Below are 15,671 nucleotides of genomic sequence, written 5' to 3' on the forward strand. Positions count from 1 at the left end.
GAGGTGGGCAGATCAGTTGAGGCCAGGTGTTTAAGACCAGCTTGGACAACACAGCGAAATCCTGTCTCTGCCAAAAAATACAAAAATTAGCCGGGTGCGGTGGCATGCACCTGTAATCCTGGTTATGCGGGAAGTTGAGGCATGAGAATCACTTGAATCTGTGAGTCAGTTTGCAGTGAGCGGAGATCACGGCACTGCACTCCAGCCTGGGTGACAGAGTGAGAGTCTGTCACCAAAAAAAAAAAAAAAAATTAAAATAAAATAAAATAAATAACATAAAGTAAAAAGAGGTTAAATAAATTAAGAAAATGATAGAATCTATGAAAGGAAAATATGACTCAAAATTATAAACCCAGAAATACGTTGATTTTAAAAAATAAAGATTTGAAGATTAGTCAAAACTCAAGATTTTTAAAAAATAAAACATCTCAGAAATAAAAAAAATCAAACTGGAAAGTAAACAAAAGTGAATGAACACAATGAACAATGCCTTTGGATAAATAAAATATGGAAAGTCGAAAATTCAAAAGAAATGAAGAGATAACTTGAAAGAGTGAGAAATATAGAAAATAGGCTATAGTTTACCATACACATAAAAATACTTTATAAAAAAAATGAAATACATGGGGTAGAAGAGAACTAACATTGATAATTCAATTACAAATTCCTGAAACAAACAAACAAAACATAAAGATACAAGTTGAAAAAGCATGGTGTGTACTAGAGAAAATTGGTACAGGACACATTCTAGTAAAAGTATTGATCCTTAAAGGATTTAAAAAAAAAATCACTTAAGAAGCTAGACACACACAAAATGGAGTTCATTAAAGGGAACATAATTTGTATTTCATCAAATCTCCAGAAGCAATATTTTAAGACACAATAGTAGAGTAGCATATTTATGAAAAGAAATGTGAACAAGGGATTTTATATCCAGTGAAACCGATTTTTTAAGTGTGAAAGATATGGACAAACTAATGAATGTGCAAAATTTTATTTATATTTTAATATGAATGCTTTGAGGAATCTGCCAGAAGTCATTCTGAAGAACAAACAAACAAAAAACACTAAAACTAAAGATAAAGCATCATAGAACTAGAAAATATATTCCAAAAAATAAAAAAGGAAAGACAAAATTTTCCATTGTAAAACCTGATGAATTAAGAAAAATCATTATAAATGACTTATATTACAAAAAATGACAATCAGTATTACGTACCTTCTGTTAGAAATGCGTAACACTGTCTCTAAAGTATTCTTTCCCAAAAACGTTGAGTGTGAATGTGATCAAGTGTCTTTATCTAACTTCAGTTTGCAGAAAATTCAGAGAATAGAAGCACATGTTGAACAACACCACCGAAATGCAAACAGCAAGCAAATCCATACTGTGGTAAGCCCTACAAAGAAAAAAAATCCAGTGAATAATGACTGAATATTTATTGATATTAAGAAGTCATTGCTAATGTATTTAGGTTTAATAATATAATTGAATTTATAGGTTCCGAAAAGATTTTCTAGTTTTTGAGATGTATACTAATATTTATAGTTTCAATGGCAAGATGCCTGAGATTTGCTTCAAAGTAATCTTGTAGGGAAGTGTGTAGGGGAGATAGAAGAGATCCATTTGGCCATGACTTGAACTTGAGTGATAGGTATATATGAGTTTTATTTTTTTTTCTTTTCTTTTGTTTTGTTTTTCAGACAGAGTCTCACTCTGTCACCTAGGCTGGAGTTGCAGTGGCACGATTTCGGCTCACTGAAACCTCTGCCTCCCAGGTTCCAGCTATTCTCCTGTCTCAGCTTCCCGAGTAGCTGGGACTGGTGCCCGCCACTATGCCCAGCTAAGTTTTGTATTTTAGTAGAGATGGGGTTTCACCTTATTGGCCAGGCTGGTCTCGAACTCCTGACCTTGTGATCTGCCCACCTTGGCCTCCCAAAGTGTTGGAATTACAAGCATGAGCCACTGTGCCTGGCCAATTATGAATTTATTACAGTAGTCTTTCTACCAAAAAATACAAGCAAGTAGAAAATAAAATTAAAACAACAACAACAACAAAACTACTTCCAGTGATTGGGGGAGCATAAGAAATCAGGTATCATCTGTTGTTTAATTTTCTCATAGCTAATGAGCTCTCCAATACATTGAGTTGAAACAAATAAACAGAAAAAAAAAAAAAAATGGTAGAGGTGGCATTCCCATACTAATCCTAGTTAGGTTCTCTGAAGAAACCAGTTGAAACTCCATGCCCCTCTCAGACAGGCCTTCTTTCAAATATGTGAATGCACATATCACCCTTTTCTCAGTACCAAACTCCTTCAATTTCCTTATTTGACAACCGTGCTCTTGTAGTTGCTTTTCTCTGGATGCAATCTACTTTGACCACTCCTCTTTTTAAATGTATTTGCTTATATTTGAACACAGAAGTTCTCCCATTTTCACGTCAGAATGCAGTTAGACTATTGTTTGTTTGACCTGTATATAATACTTCTAATTACGCCTGACAGTATTACTTTTCTTTTTTTTGGTAGTGATTGTTTCAGAGTAGGGGTACTTAAGATTACAAACTGCTGGTTTCTTTTATTGGTTCTTGAATACAAAGAAACCAACAGCGTAAAATTTTATAATCAAGAGGCCACCATCTATGTTTCTGAAATATTTGGTGTTTGCTTAAAGTGACATTTTTGAAAATCAATAGTTATTAATTGCAAAACAAGAGATGAAGATTAATAGAGTATATCTTTTGGAGTGAAAACTTCATAAACATTAACTGCATAACTGAAATTTGTCATGAGTGTGCTCTCCTCTCTCAGGATAGAAAATATATCTGATCTAATTTTTGATGAGTAAAAGCTGTTTACTTCTTACCAATTAATGGTGGGGCTAGGAGAAACTAACGAACAAGTAAAATAAAAGAAGAAGTAGACGCTCTTATTTTTCCCTGTAATGGCTTCCCCTCTCACTGCTAATCCAGATTCTCAATGTCCATTTAATGCCATTTCAGATTTAACTCACTTAAAATCTTTCTTTGTCATGGTAACCTATGAAAATCTGACTTTTTAAAAAATTTCCAGCTTTTATTTTAAGCTCTGGGGTACATGTGCAGAATGAGCAGGTTTGTCACATAGGCAAACATGTGCCATGGTGATTTGCGGCACAGATCATCCCGTCACCCAGGTATTAAGCCCAGCATCCACTAACTATTCTTCCTGATTCTCTCCCTCCTTCCACCCTCTACCCTTCAACAGTCCTCAGTGTGTTGTTCCCCGCATGTGTCCATGTGTTCTCATCATTTAGCTCTTACTTATAAATAAGTGAAAACATGTGTTACTTGGTTTTCTGTTCCTGCGTTAGTTTGCTAAGGATAATGGCCTCCAACACCATCCATGTCCCTGCAAAGGACGTGATCTCATTCCTTTTTATGGCTACATAGTATTCTGTGATATATATGTACCACATTTTTTTTATCCAGTCTATCATTAATAGGCATTTAGGTGGATTTCATGTCTTCGCTATTGTGAATAGTGCCACAATGAACATAAGTGTGCATGTATCTTTGTAATAGAGAAAAATCTAACTTTTAAGGTTCGTTCAGTACTGTAAGTTTTGACATGATTCCATAGGGTATTAAATTAATCTTTAGCGATTCTATATGTTTATGTCTGGCTCCCCATTGAGAACATGAGCCCTCTGAGGGCAAGATCACCTGGTGCCCATCAACCTTTGAATCTTTCTTCTTTGCATGTGCTCTTTGCTCTAGTCGAAATTGGGTATTTACTAGTTAAGTATATCTTATTGATGGATTCCTGTCTCTGAAGTTTTGTCCTAATTTTTTTTTTTTTTCAGGTAGAAACATTTTACTCTCCCTTTTCTGCTTATATGTCTGATCTATAAATTTATCTCATATCTCTCCTGCTCCAGAAGAACTTCTCATTTTATCACACAGAATTCACTACTATTGCAGTTATTATCTGTATAGAAATCAATTATATTTTGTGTTTTTATCATCTCTTGTGTTTTTTTGTGTTGTGATTTTAATTTCCTAAAATTATTTCTCATCTCCAAAATGCAAAGATTATTTCTTTGATTTGTTATATTCTCCAAATACCTAATACTGAGGAATATAAAGTATGCAATTTATAATTGATAAATTTAATTTCTTTAGCATGAAACATTTCATCTAATAATGATCAAACGACTAGTTTATCTCAGTCCTAAATACATTGTACAGAGAGGTCAGTGTTAAGAATATAAGAAAGTGTGAGGTGGGGAGTAATGAGTCTGGAACAACCTTTTAGAAACAAAGGAGATGGATAGAAGTAGGAAGATAATACATTTCTTCCTTTCCAAAGGCAAAATGAAGGTACCTGACTCAACTGAGAAAAATGGCTTGATTTGTGAGAGGAATAGAAAATTACAGATAAAAAGTAGATAAAACCTGAATCACATATGTATAATAGTAGAAGAAAAATTGAATTCACAAAAAAGAAATCAGGAACCAACTTAACATTCTCAGCCTTTTAGTTACAAGTCAATACTTGATTACTTTCTCATTATTTACTTAGCATTTATTATGCTCAATATACGATTCTAGGCATGGTGGTGCTTCAAAGATGTACAAATCATGGCCTTTGTCTTAGAGGGCCTTACAATTTCCCGATGAGGCACCGATGCCATCTCTGTTCCATAATACTTTCTGTCAAATCTTGGATTAGACACTTTGCCTCTCAGAGTTCCATGTCCTTCTTCAGTAAAATGATGGTGTTGGACTAGCTGAGCTTTTCTTCTCTAGCAGTCTGCAATTGGATGAAACAAGTGGCCCAGTCATTTTCCTTCTTAAGATACTTCTGCCCCTCCATGCCTCCAGACATTTGTTTGCTGTCATAGACAAAGCTTTTAACACTAAACTGAATCTGCTAAGAGGATGAAATTTTGACACTCACCATACCTACTGCCAAAGAAAGAGGAAGCCTCCAGGAAGGCTAACTGGGGTGCTTGTCATTCTGCAGGCTTGGATGAATAAAAAATTAGCTGATACCCAGTGGTAGGTGTGGAGGGCTGTGGGTGAATCATTCAGGAGATGGAAGTGTTTTGGAACCTGCCAAGAGCAATCTGGTAGTTATCTCAGTGGCGGGAGTGAAGCTTGGGAGGGAAAGCCTTGTTGGAAAGAGAAGCATACATTTTGGAGAATAGGTGTGTATATACCTGCATTGTGCACAGGGAGAGGAAAAGTGTTGTTATGGCATCAGCATGCACCTGTGAAATGTCACATTGACATCTCTAGCTTCCTCTTAACAGTACTATAAACAAGATTTCTCTAAAACCTGCAATGCAAACTATTGTTTTGGTTCTCATTTCTACACGTTCTACTAACAGTTTTTCGGTTCTAGTTCATATAATAACTCTCTCCCCAAGTTGCAGTGGTCAGTCTCTGGTATGTGGAAGTACCTGGATAAAAACTTATTTTATGCAGCTCCAGTTTCTGCATTTTATGTTTACTCCTTTCTCTCTCCCCCGAATCAAAACAAATGTGTTCCTCCCTTCTTTCCAGCCCATGATAATCTGATATATTCTTAGAAATGCAACCCAAAGTTTATGTACGATGTTTGTATTCTCTTTACTCTCACAATATAAGGCACATCAGATATAATTTTTGAAGGGTGAGAAGCAACTGTTTATGGTTGGTTTCATCTATTTATTCATTTTGGTTATTTGCTAATAAAGTCTTATGTTATTTTAGGGTTTATTGTGATTTCCCAACTAGTTAATAAGTATCTTGAGGGCAGACGGCAGGTCTTCTTTTCCTTTGTGTCAGTGACAGCACCTTATATTGTCTGGGGGGCACATATGAGATATGTAAATAATAATTTTCAAGAGCTAGTTGGCTTGATTTTCTCCGTTAAAAATAGAGAGCCTACTACTCTAGGAAATCTTACGTTTGATTGACTGCCACAAAATGGACTGGACAGATTTTAATGATGTCAAGTCATTGAGAAAGGTTTACAAGGGTCTGGGTTAACCTTTTTTATTCCTTTAAAAGGGCAGATTACCTCACAGGCCACGGTGCAAATGTCAATGACTCACTGCATAAAATTGGGTCCAGCTGGTGCTTGGCTTAATCATTAGCTCTGGAGAGTGCTAATGAAATATTGATCCCAATATAACACACTTTGGGAAACTGTGTAAGTTAATATCTGCCCCATAATACATGTGGGTATATTAAAATCACTGGGCTGTGAAATGTGCAGAGAGAGAAGTTCATGGCTCTCTTCAGCTTCATGAAAACCAGATTCTGTTTTGTGTTATGGGGTTTACCCCTAAAGCACAGTTTTCTGTGGGTGACGTATTCAAGCACATCAAAAAACCAAACAAAGTAGAAAGTTTGAGAAGGTTCATATAACACCAGTGGTTCTGGACCAGACCAATATCTGATTCAGAAGAGAATGTTATCCAATGAGGTTCACGTTCTCTGTAAGTGGTGGACTAACAAATTCGTGGACTAAATGGTATTTTAAGAGATCATGAAGCCTGATCTGCAGATAGAAAGCTGTTAAGTGTCTTTAGGGAAAGGATTAGAGATAAAAGATGAAGCAAGTACATGTTAATAACTTTCCATTTTTGAATTCTAGTCCCTTCCTGAGGACGGGATTTTTATTTCTAATCCAACAAGAACATTTCCTGAATAATAATCTTCACCAATTTTTTTTTGTTTGTCTTAGCTTGAACCTGTTGCTTTATCTTGATTCAAATAGATTTCTATCCAATACAAATACTGGCAAAATAAATGAAGTAAAGTAAATGCAGAATGGACTGAGGTGAGTTGGCTTGGTCAATAGTGTAGCTTTACTCATCACAGAGTGAGAGTCAGAACGTGCTATTGAAGGTGAAGCAGTCAGTTAAGATACTACTCGTCATCTACTGAGGTACCAGCCACATGACCACTCTTGGAAAGGTTTTGTAGCACTAGAATCGAATTAGCAGGAACACAGACTCTATTGATTATTCTTGGAGTCCTTCAACAAGGTACAACAAGAGAGAAACAAGCTGTGCACTGGAATGTTTTACTATTAATATAAGCTAATATAGAAAATCTGGATTGCCAGATTAAATTTATCCAATGCCAGAAACACATCATCTGACTAGAAGTTAATATTGATATTGTTTGATTTCTTCTCCATCTATAAATTAATATTCTCATCTAGAAATGCTAGTGAACTGGCAAATAGTATGGGAATGTTCAGGAGTAGAAAAAAGTATTAGGAAACCAAACCTACCAGGGTCTCTCTTGAGTAGCTCCTGCTGCACCCTCCTGCCCCCAACTTCACTTTCCATTTTAAGTATACCCCATGATTAAACTCAAAATGCAACAAGGTGGCCACATTCTGAAAAGAAAATACACTGTTTGATAACACAACTTTAGCACTTTATCCTGCAAGCAAGTCTTAAATCTAATGCAACTAAGCATAGAAAAACAAGAATGGGCAGAGCCCTAGTAACAGCTGCAAATCAATTGAAACAAAGTAGTTATGATGCTAACAGATCATTACACAGTTTGGTAATCAGGGCTCAGGGATTATTCTGACTAGCCAAGAAAGCTGGAGTTAGCTTTTAGAAAATAGAGTCTCCAAAATATAAAATTGGTGGTAAAATAAATTTTATGAAAGTTTCATCACCAGAAAATTGTAAGCCTGGATAGCAGAGTTCCACAATTAACTTAAAACCATTAGGACAAAGAATCTCAATCCCTGCAATAGTACAGTTTGACCTAAATACTAAGCATGCCAGGAAAATTTGGACGTGAACTGCTAAGTCAACAACATCCTCTACCAGGACATTCTTGGAAATCTTCCTCTCAGACCAAGAACAATCCTCTGAAGACAACAAATATATAAATTTAAAAAAAGTATTGGATAGCTGACCACGGAACTCATTTCTATAATAAATAAATGAGACAACCTAAGGCTGTCTTTCAGCATCCTTGGTTCTGTCATTTACTTTTCTATGAGTGCCCAACAGAGTGCAATTTATTTTAATTGGTTGCTATCTTTGAGATTTATTTTCTTTGCCTTGTTTATTAAAGAAGTGGCACATAAGTGCACACATATGTTATATTTTTTCTTTACTGCTATATTTTTGATATTGGAAGAGTTAAAACTTATGAGTTAATGCCATTAATTACAGGATAGGGTGAAGTTACATCTATCTGGCTCCTGTCCCCACCGTAAATTGTATCCCATCAATATAATTGACATTCAAAAAGGTGGCAGATAAGAAGATTGGCTAAATCACCTTCAGAGAGAAACCTTGGTATGAATTGTAGAAGAGTGTGTGATTATTCAACCTTTTCGTAAAGTATACAACAGAAGAGAGGAGTGGACAAGAATCCAAAATAAAGATGAGTCATGTCATCTAATTAGAAGCATCCTACCACAATCATGACAATTCTGAAATGTTGTGCTTTATCTGTAACATTTAGGTACATGTTTAATGCAATTCCCACTACTTACCATTAAATTAAGCTGACTTTAGGGAGATAATCTCTGACTGTCTGTGGCATTTTGCATCCCTCGCATATGGTTGGATACCCTTGTTTGAGTTGTTGGTGGTGAAGTTACCAGACTTTTGATTCAAATAGCTTAATTGCAAAGGTTTCACTTGGAGATGAGTGGTCTTGAGCAAGTTTCTTTCCTACTCTAATTTTCAGTTTTAACATCTCTAAATTTGCAGAAAGTATCTCATCCATATGATTGTTAAAATAATGAAATGAGGTGTTGTATGCAAAACACATAGTACTGTACAGTGCTTAAAACATAAATGACACTTGGTGATTGGTACCATTAATTCCATTCATTGTTATTGGCTCCCTTAGGGAAGTGTCTCCAATACGTAGGCATCCATTTTCATTAAGGACCACTCTCAGATGATATGCTTTTGAACACAAATAACCACAAGGTTGCCCTAGGCAGTTTCCAACATGCTTGATCCACTGACTATATTCATTGTAATCTGACACCCATTATGTAAGACTTTTACATGAATATTGATCCTATTGGGTTATATTGTAAATCATTTGGCATATTGAAGCAGAATGGTAAGGCAAGCTACCCTGTAGAAGGGAATAAGTTTTCCTCTGAAGAAAATAGAATGTTTCCCATGTTAAGTCATCTGAAAAATAAACAGCCTCAAACTGGAAACAAAAATTCTGAAAATAATACTTTTGTAGACAAGATGAGTACTGTAGTGTCTCAACTTAGGGTCTCTGGCTTTGGATTTGAAGGGTGGAAATAGGCTTGAGGTCACTCTTTGGGGATACAACCAGATGACTCTCTCATATGAATACTGGCCATGAGTAGGCACAATGTCTTTTCACTAGATTTCCCTCAGTTGCCTTGCATGTTACTTCTAAATCTAGCTCTCTTTAATAAATTATCAGTAAAATTTTCCATGCATGCTTAGATGTGAAGGACTAGGCGGGCTCATTCTTGAACTGCATGGGAGCTATGACACTGAATTCATCCAGATGATGGCAAAGGTGCTCAGGAGAAGATCCCTAGAGAAATAAAATGTCTTCATCAAGCAACACTCCTTTGGTGGTGCCTGTTGATTTAGTCATATTAATAGAGTCAGCATGTTTTCTTAAAAAACCAATCTGTACATCTCTCAGTCTCCTACCTTCCAGCGTGACTTGGTCAACCCTAAGGCTTTCTTGCTAAAGCATGTATCTGCAAAAGATACTCAGCTCCTTTTTTGAACGTAAAAAGGATCCTAACTCAGAAACTCTTAAGATATGGTCCATGTGACTCAGAATCGTAAAATGGGAAAAACATAATTAGCACTTTTCAGCTTCAAAGAAGATGAAAAACACTAGCTAATTAAACTTTCCAACACCTCTCCGGTACCAATGTAGTTATTTCCCTTTTCTGGACAGGTTAAGATACTTATTCAATGAAGGAGCTGTATTAGCTGCTCCTCTCCTGCAGGGCAACAATAAAATCCTTCTCCACTCAGCAGGGGTCTAGACACAAAGTTAAGTTTAATCAAACATTTAATCAGCATCACTTTACTGAAAAGCTATGTGCCTTACTTTGTGCTCTGTGGTTGCAGGGAAAACAATACAAAATAAGACAAAAAGCAAAGTATCAGCATCTCCTGTCTTTGGAGAGTTGAACATGAAATTGAACAGAGAGCATTCAAACATTATACTAAAAATAATGCAAATGAGAATATAATAATGTATAAAATATTCTTTTATCAGACTGCTTTTTTGTTCTTCATTCTGGGTACTGGGTACATCAAAAATATCTTTCTGGAATGCAAATCCAAACACATTGCTCTTTTGCTTCTTTCATTATTTTGTAAGTTTCAAAGAATCTATTTCACACACGTGGAGTAATATTAACTAATCTTTGTGATCTTGATCACCATCTACCTATTTGGGTAACCTTCCACGCCCACATTTGTACAGCAAACCCCAGCCCTAGAAAATTTCTTTCTAATCTAGACGTATGCTTTCTTCTTTTAGTGATCCCCATACCTGTACGATCATGCCCTCTTCGCCCAAAATGTTTTCTCTTCTCCTCTCTCTTATGAATTCCCTCTCTTCCTTTAAGAATAAGCTCAAAGGTCACATGTTCCCTGATTATATATATATATATATATTTCCATAGGTTTTGAGGGAACTGGTGGTATTTGGTATTTGAGTAAGTTTTTTAGTGGTGATTTGTGAGATTTCGTTGCACCCATCACCCAAGCAGTGTACACTGAGCCTAATTTGTAGTCTTTTATCCCTCACCCACCTCCCACCCTTTCCCTTAAGTCCTCAAAATTCATTGTATCATTCTTATGCCTTTACATCTTCATAGCTTAGCTCCCACTTATGAGTGAGAACATACAAAGTTTGGTTTTCCATACCTGAGTTATTTCACTTAGAATAATAGTCTCCAGTGCCATCTAGGTTGTTGAGAATGCCATTAATTCATTCCTTTTTATGGATGAGTAGTATTGCATNCAGAAATGCAAATTAAAACTACAATGAAATGTCACCTCACCCTGGTTAAAATGGCTTTTATCCAAATGTTAAGCAATAACAAATGCTGGCGAGGATATGAAAACAAGGGAATCCTCATATACTGTAGGTGGGAATGTAAATTAGTACAACCACTATGAAGAACAGTTTGGAGGTTCCTCAAGAAACTAAAAATAGAGCTACCAAATGATCCAGCAATCCCACTGCTGGATATCTACCCCAAAGAAAGGAAATCAGTATTTTGAAGAGATATTTACAATCTCATGTTTGTTGTGGCACTTTTCACAATAGCCAAGATTTGGAAGCAATCTAAGTGTCCATCAACAGAAGAAAGGACAAAGAAAATATGGTACGTACACACACACACACACACACACACACACACACACAACACAGCTCCTTTTCTACTCATTTATTGATGGGCATTTGGGTTGGTTCTATATTTTTGCAATTGTGAATAGTGCTGCTATAAATATGTGGATGCAAGTATCTTTTTGTATACTGATTTCTTTTCCTCTGAATAGATACCCAGTAGTGGGATTGCTGGATCAAATGGTAATTCTACTTTTAGCTCTTTAAGGAATCTTTACACTGTTTTCCATAGTGCTTGTACTACTTTACATTCCCACCAGCAGGGTAGAAGTGTTCCCTTTTCACTGAATCCACACCAACATCTATTTTTTTTTTAAATTTTTTTGATTATGGCTGTTCTTCCAGGAGTGACGTGGCATCGCATTGGGGTTTTGATTTGCGTTTCCCTGATTATTAGTGATTTTGAGCATTTTTTTCATATATTTGTTGGTCATTTGTATATCGTCTTTTGAAAATTGTCTATTCATATCCTTAGCCCACTTTCTGATGGGGTTGTTTTTTTCTTGCTAATTTGTTTGAGTTCCTTGTAGATTCTGGATATTAGTCCTTTGTTGGATGTATAGATTGTGAAGATTTTTTCTCCCATTCTGTAGGTTGTCTGTTTACTCTGCTGATTGCTCCTTTTGCTGTACAGGAGCTTTTTAGTTTAATTAAGTCTCACCTATTTATCTTTGTTTTTGTTGCATTTGCTTTAGGGTTCTGAGTCATGAAGTCTTTACCTAAGTCAATGTCTAGAAGAGTTTTTGCGATGTTACCTTCTTGAATTTTTATAGTTTCAGGGCTTAGATTTAAGTCCTTGATCCAACTTGAGTGAATTTTTCAATAAATGAGAGATGAGGATTCAGTCTCATTCTCCTACATGTGGCTAGCCAATTATCCCAACACCATTTGTTGAATAAGGTGTCCTTTCCCCACTTTATGTTTTTGCTTGCTTTGTTGAAGACCAGTTGGCTGTAAGTATTTGGGGTTATTTCTGGGTTCTCTATTTTGTTTCATTGGTCTATGTGCCCATTTGTATACCAGTACCATGCTGTTTTGGTGACTGTGGCCTTATGATATACTTTGAAGTCAGGTAATGTGATACCTCCAGATTTTTTCTTTTTGCTTAATCTTGCTTTGGCTATGTAGGCTCTTTTGTGTTCCATATGAATTTTGGATTTTTTTTTCTAGTTCTGTGAAGAATGATGGTGTTATATTGGTGGTAATTGCATTGAATTTGTAGAATGCTTTTGACAGTATGGTCATTTTCACAATATTGATTCCACCCATCCATGAGCATGGGATGTACTTCCACTTCTTTGTATCATCTGTGATTTCTTTCAGCAGTGTTTTGTAGTTTTCCTTGTAGTGATCTTTCACTTCATTGCTTAGGTATGTTCTTAAGTATTTGGTTTTTTTGTAGCTATTGTAAAAGTGGTAGAGTTCTTCATTTGAGTCTCACCTTGACTGCTGTTGGTGTATAGCAGAGCTGCTGATTTGTGTACAATAATTTTATATCCTGAAACTTTGCTGAATTTATTTATCACTTCTAGGAGCATTCTGAAGGAGTCTTTAGGGTTTTCTAGGTATGCAGTCATATCATCAGCAAACAGCAACAGTTTGACTTCCTCTATACCAAATTGAATGTTCTTTACTTATTTCTCTTGTTTAATTGCTCTGGCTAGGACTTCCAGTATTGCATTAAATGGAAGTGCTGAGAGTGGGCATCTTTGTCTTCTTCCAGTTCTCAGAGGGAATGCTTCCACCATTTCCTCGTTCAATATTATGTTGGCTATGGGTTTGTCATAGATGGCTTGTATTACATTGAGGTATGTCTATTGTATACTGATTTTGCTGAGGGTTTTAGTCATAAAAGGATGCTGGATTCTTNAAACAAGGCATTGTCTCAGTTTAGGAGAAATCCATGGCCTAGTAACCAAATCCAGTCACTCATATCCCATATTTTTTCTTTAGCTCTTCTACTTTGCTGATGTAAGCTTTCATGGCATCTTCCTTGGTAGTCCCTTTCAGCTCATTCCAGGCATCCCACTTGGCCTTGCCCGTGAAGTCCAACATCCCGGGCCGTTCTGTATTTACGTCGCCCACGGTTGCTTGTTTGTAGCGGCCATAGATGAACAGCATCTCATCATCGGCTGGCTTGGTCTTAAGGTGCTTAACCTCCTCTGCAGCTTTCTCAAACTCAGCCTGAGACATCCTGGCCGCCTTGCAAGAACTCCAGGGAGACCGCGCAGGAGGAGAGAACCAGGAAATGATCGATGCTGGATTCTTTCAAATGTTTTTACTGTGTCTATTGAGATGATCACGTGATTTTGTTTTTAATTCTGTTCATGTGGTGTATCACATTTATTGACTTGTGTATGTTAAACCATCCCTGCATCTCCGGTATAAAACCCACCTGATCATGGTGGATTATCTTTTTGCTATGCTGTTAGATTCAGTTAGTTAGTATTTTGATAATGGTTTTTCCATCTATGTTCATCAGGGATATTGGTCTGTAGTTTTCTTTTTTTGTTATCTCATTTCCTTGTTTTGTTATTAGGGTGATACTGGCTTCATAGAATGATTTCAGGAGGATTCCCTCATTCTCTATTTTGTGGAATAGTATCAATAGAATTGGTACGAATTCTTCTTTGAATGTCTGATAGAATTTAGCTGTGAGTCTATCTAGTCCTGGGCTTTGTTTTGTTGGTAATTTTTTTTTATTACCATTTCCATCTTGCTGCTTCTTACTGGTCTGTCCAGGGTTTCCAATTCTTCCTGATTTAAGCTAGGAGGGTTGAATTTTTCCAGGAATCCATCTCCTCTAGGTTTCCTAGTTTATGTGTGTAAAGGTGTTCATAGTAGCCTTGAATGATCTTTTGCATTTCTGTGATGTTGGTTGTAATATCTCCCATTTTATTTCTAATGGAGCTTGTTTGGATCTTCTCTCTTCTCTTGGTTAACTGTACTAATGGTTTATCAATTTTATTTATGTTTTCAAAGAACCAGCTTTTTGCTTCATTTATCTTTTGTATTTTTGTTTGTTTGTTTGTTTGTTTTGATTTCACTTTAGTTCTGTTCTGATCTTTGTTATTTCCTTTCTTCTGCTGGGTTTGGGTTTGGTTTGCTCTTGTTTTTCTGGTTCCTTTACGTGTGACCTTAGATTGTCTATTTGTGCTCCTTCAGAGTTTTTGATGTAGGCATTTAAGGCTATGAACTTCCTCTTAGCACTGCCTTTGCTGTATCCAAGAGGTTTTTATAGGTTGTATCTCTATTTTCTTTCAGTTCAAAAAAATTTCAAATTTCCATCTTGATTTCCTTGTTGACCCAATGATCACTCTGGGGCAGGTTATTTATTTCCATGTATTTGCATGGTTTTCAGAGTTCCTTTTTGAATCAACTTCCAATTTCGTTCCACTGTGGTCTGAGAGAGTACTTGATATAATTTCAATTTTATTAAATTTATTGAGACTTGGTTTGTGGCCTAGCATATGGTCTCTCTTGGATAGAATGTATATTCTGAAGTTGTTGGGTAGAACGTTCTGTAAATATCTGTTAAAGTCCATTTCTTCTAGGGTATAGTTTAAATCCCTTGCTTTTTTGTTGATTTTCTGTATTGATGACCTGTTTAGTGCTGGTGCTGTCAGTGGAGTATCAGAGTCCCCCACTATTATTGTGTTACTGTTTATCTCATTTCTTAGGTCTAGTAGTAATTGTTTTATAAATTTGGGAACTCCAGCATTGGGCGCATGTATTTTTAGGATTGTGATATTTTCCTGCAGGACAAGGTCTTTTATTATTATATAATGTTCCTTTTTGTCTTGTTTAACTGCTGCTCCTTCAAAGTGTTTTATTATTATTATTATTATTATTATTATTATTCTTTTATTTTATTATTATTATTTTGTCTGGTATAAGAATAGCTACTCTTGCTCAGTTTTGGTATTCATTTGCATCAAATGTCTTTGTCCACTTCTTTACCTTAAGTTTATGTGAGTCCTTATGTGTTAAGTGAGTCTCTTGAAGGCAACAGATAGTTGGTTGGTGAATTCTTATCCATTCTGCAATTCTGTATCTTTCAAGTGGAACATTTAGGCCCTTTACATTCAAAGTTAGTATTGAGATACGAGGTACTATTCCATTCATCATGCTATTTGTTGTCTCAATACCATGCTGGGTTTTGTTTGTTTGTTTGCTTGCTTGTTTATTGTATTTTTGTTTTATAGGTTCTGTGAATTTCATGCTTTAAAGAGGTTCTGTTTTGATGTGTTTCCAGGATTTGTTTAAAGATTCAGA

At 36.0% G+C, this 15,671-nt stretch overlaps 1 protein-coding gene across 1 annotated transcript; it reads right to left on the bottom strand.

Annotated features, from left to right (window-relative positions):
* Positions 1-13,272: 13,272 nt before the first annotated feature.
* On the bottom strand, positions 13,273-13,646 carry LOC108543349 (acyl-CoA-binding protein). Its single transcript, XM_017893779.1, has one exon. It carries the CDS (start codon positions 13,587-13,589, stop codon positions 13,326-13,328), a length of 264 nt encoding a protein of 87 aa, XP_017749268.1. The 5' UTR covers positions 13,590-13,646; the 3' UTR covers positions 13,273-13,325.
* Between the last annotated feature and the right edge of the window lie 2,025 nt (positions 13,647-15,671).

The sequence above is a fragment of the Rhinopithecus bieti genome, unplaced genomic scaffold, assembly GCF_001698545.2.
Source record: "Rhinopithecus bieti isolate Rb0 unplaced genomic scaffold, ASM169854v2 scaffold_23815, whole genome shotgun sequence".
Lineage (NCBI taxonomy): Eukaryota > Metazoa > Chordata > Mammalia > Primates > Cercopithecidae > Rhinopithecus > Rhinopithecus bieti.

Coding starts and splice junctions, on each gene's coding strand:
- LOC108543349 (XM_017893779.1), bottom strand. CDS start 13,589: ATGTCTCAGGCTGAGTTTGAGAAAGCTGCAGAGGAGGTTAAGCACCTT.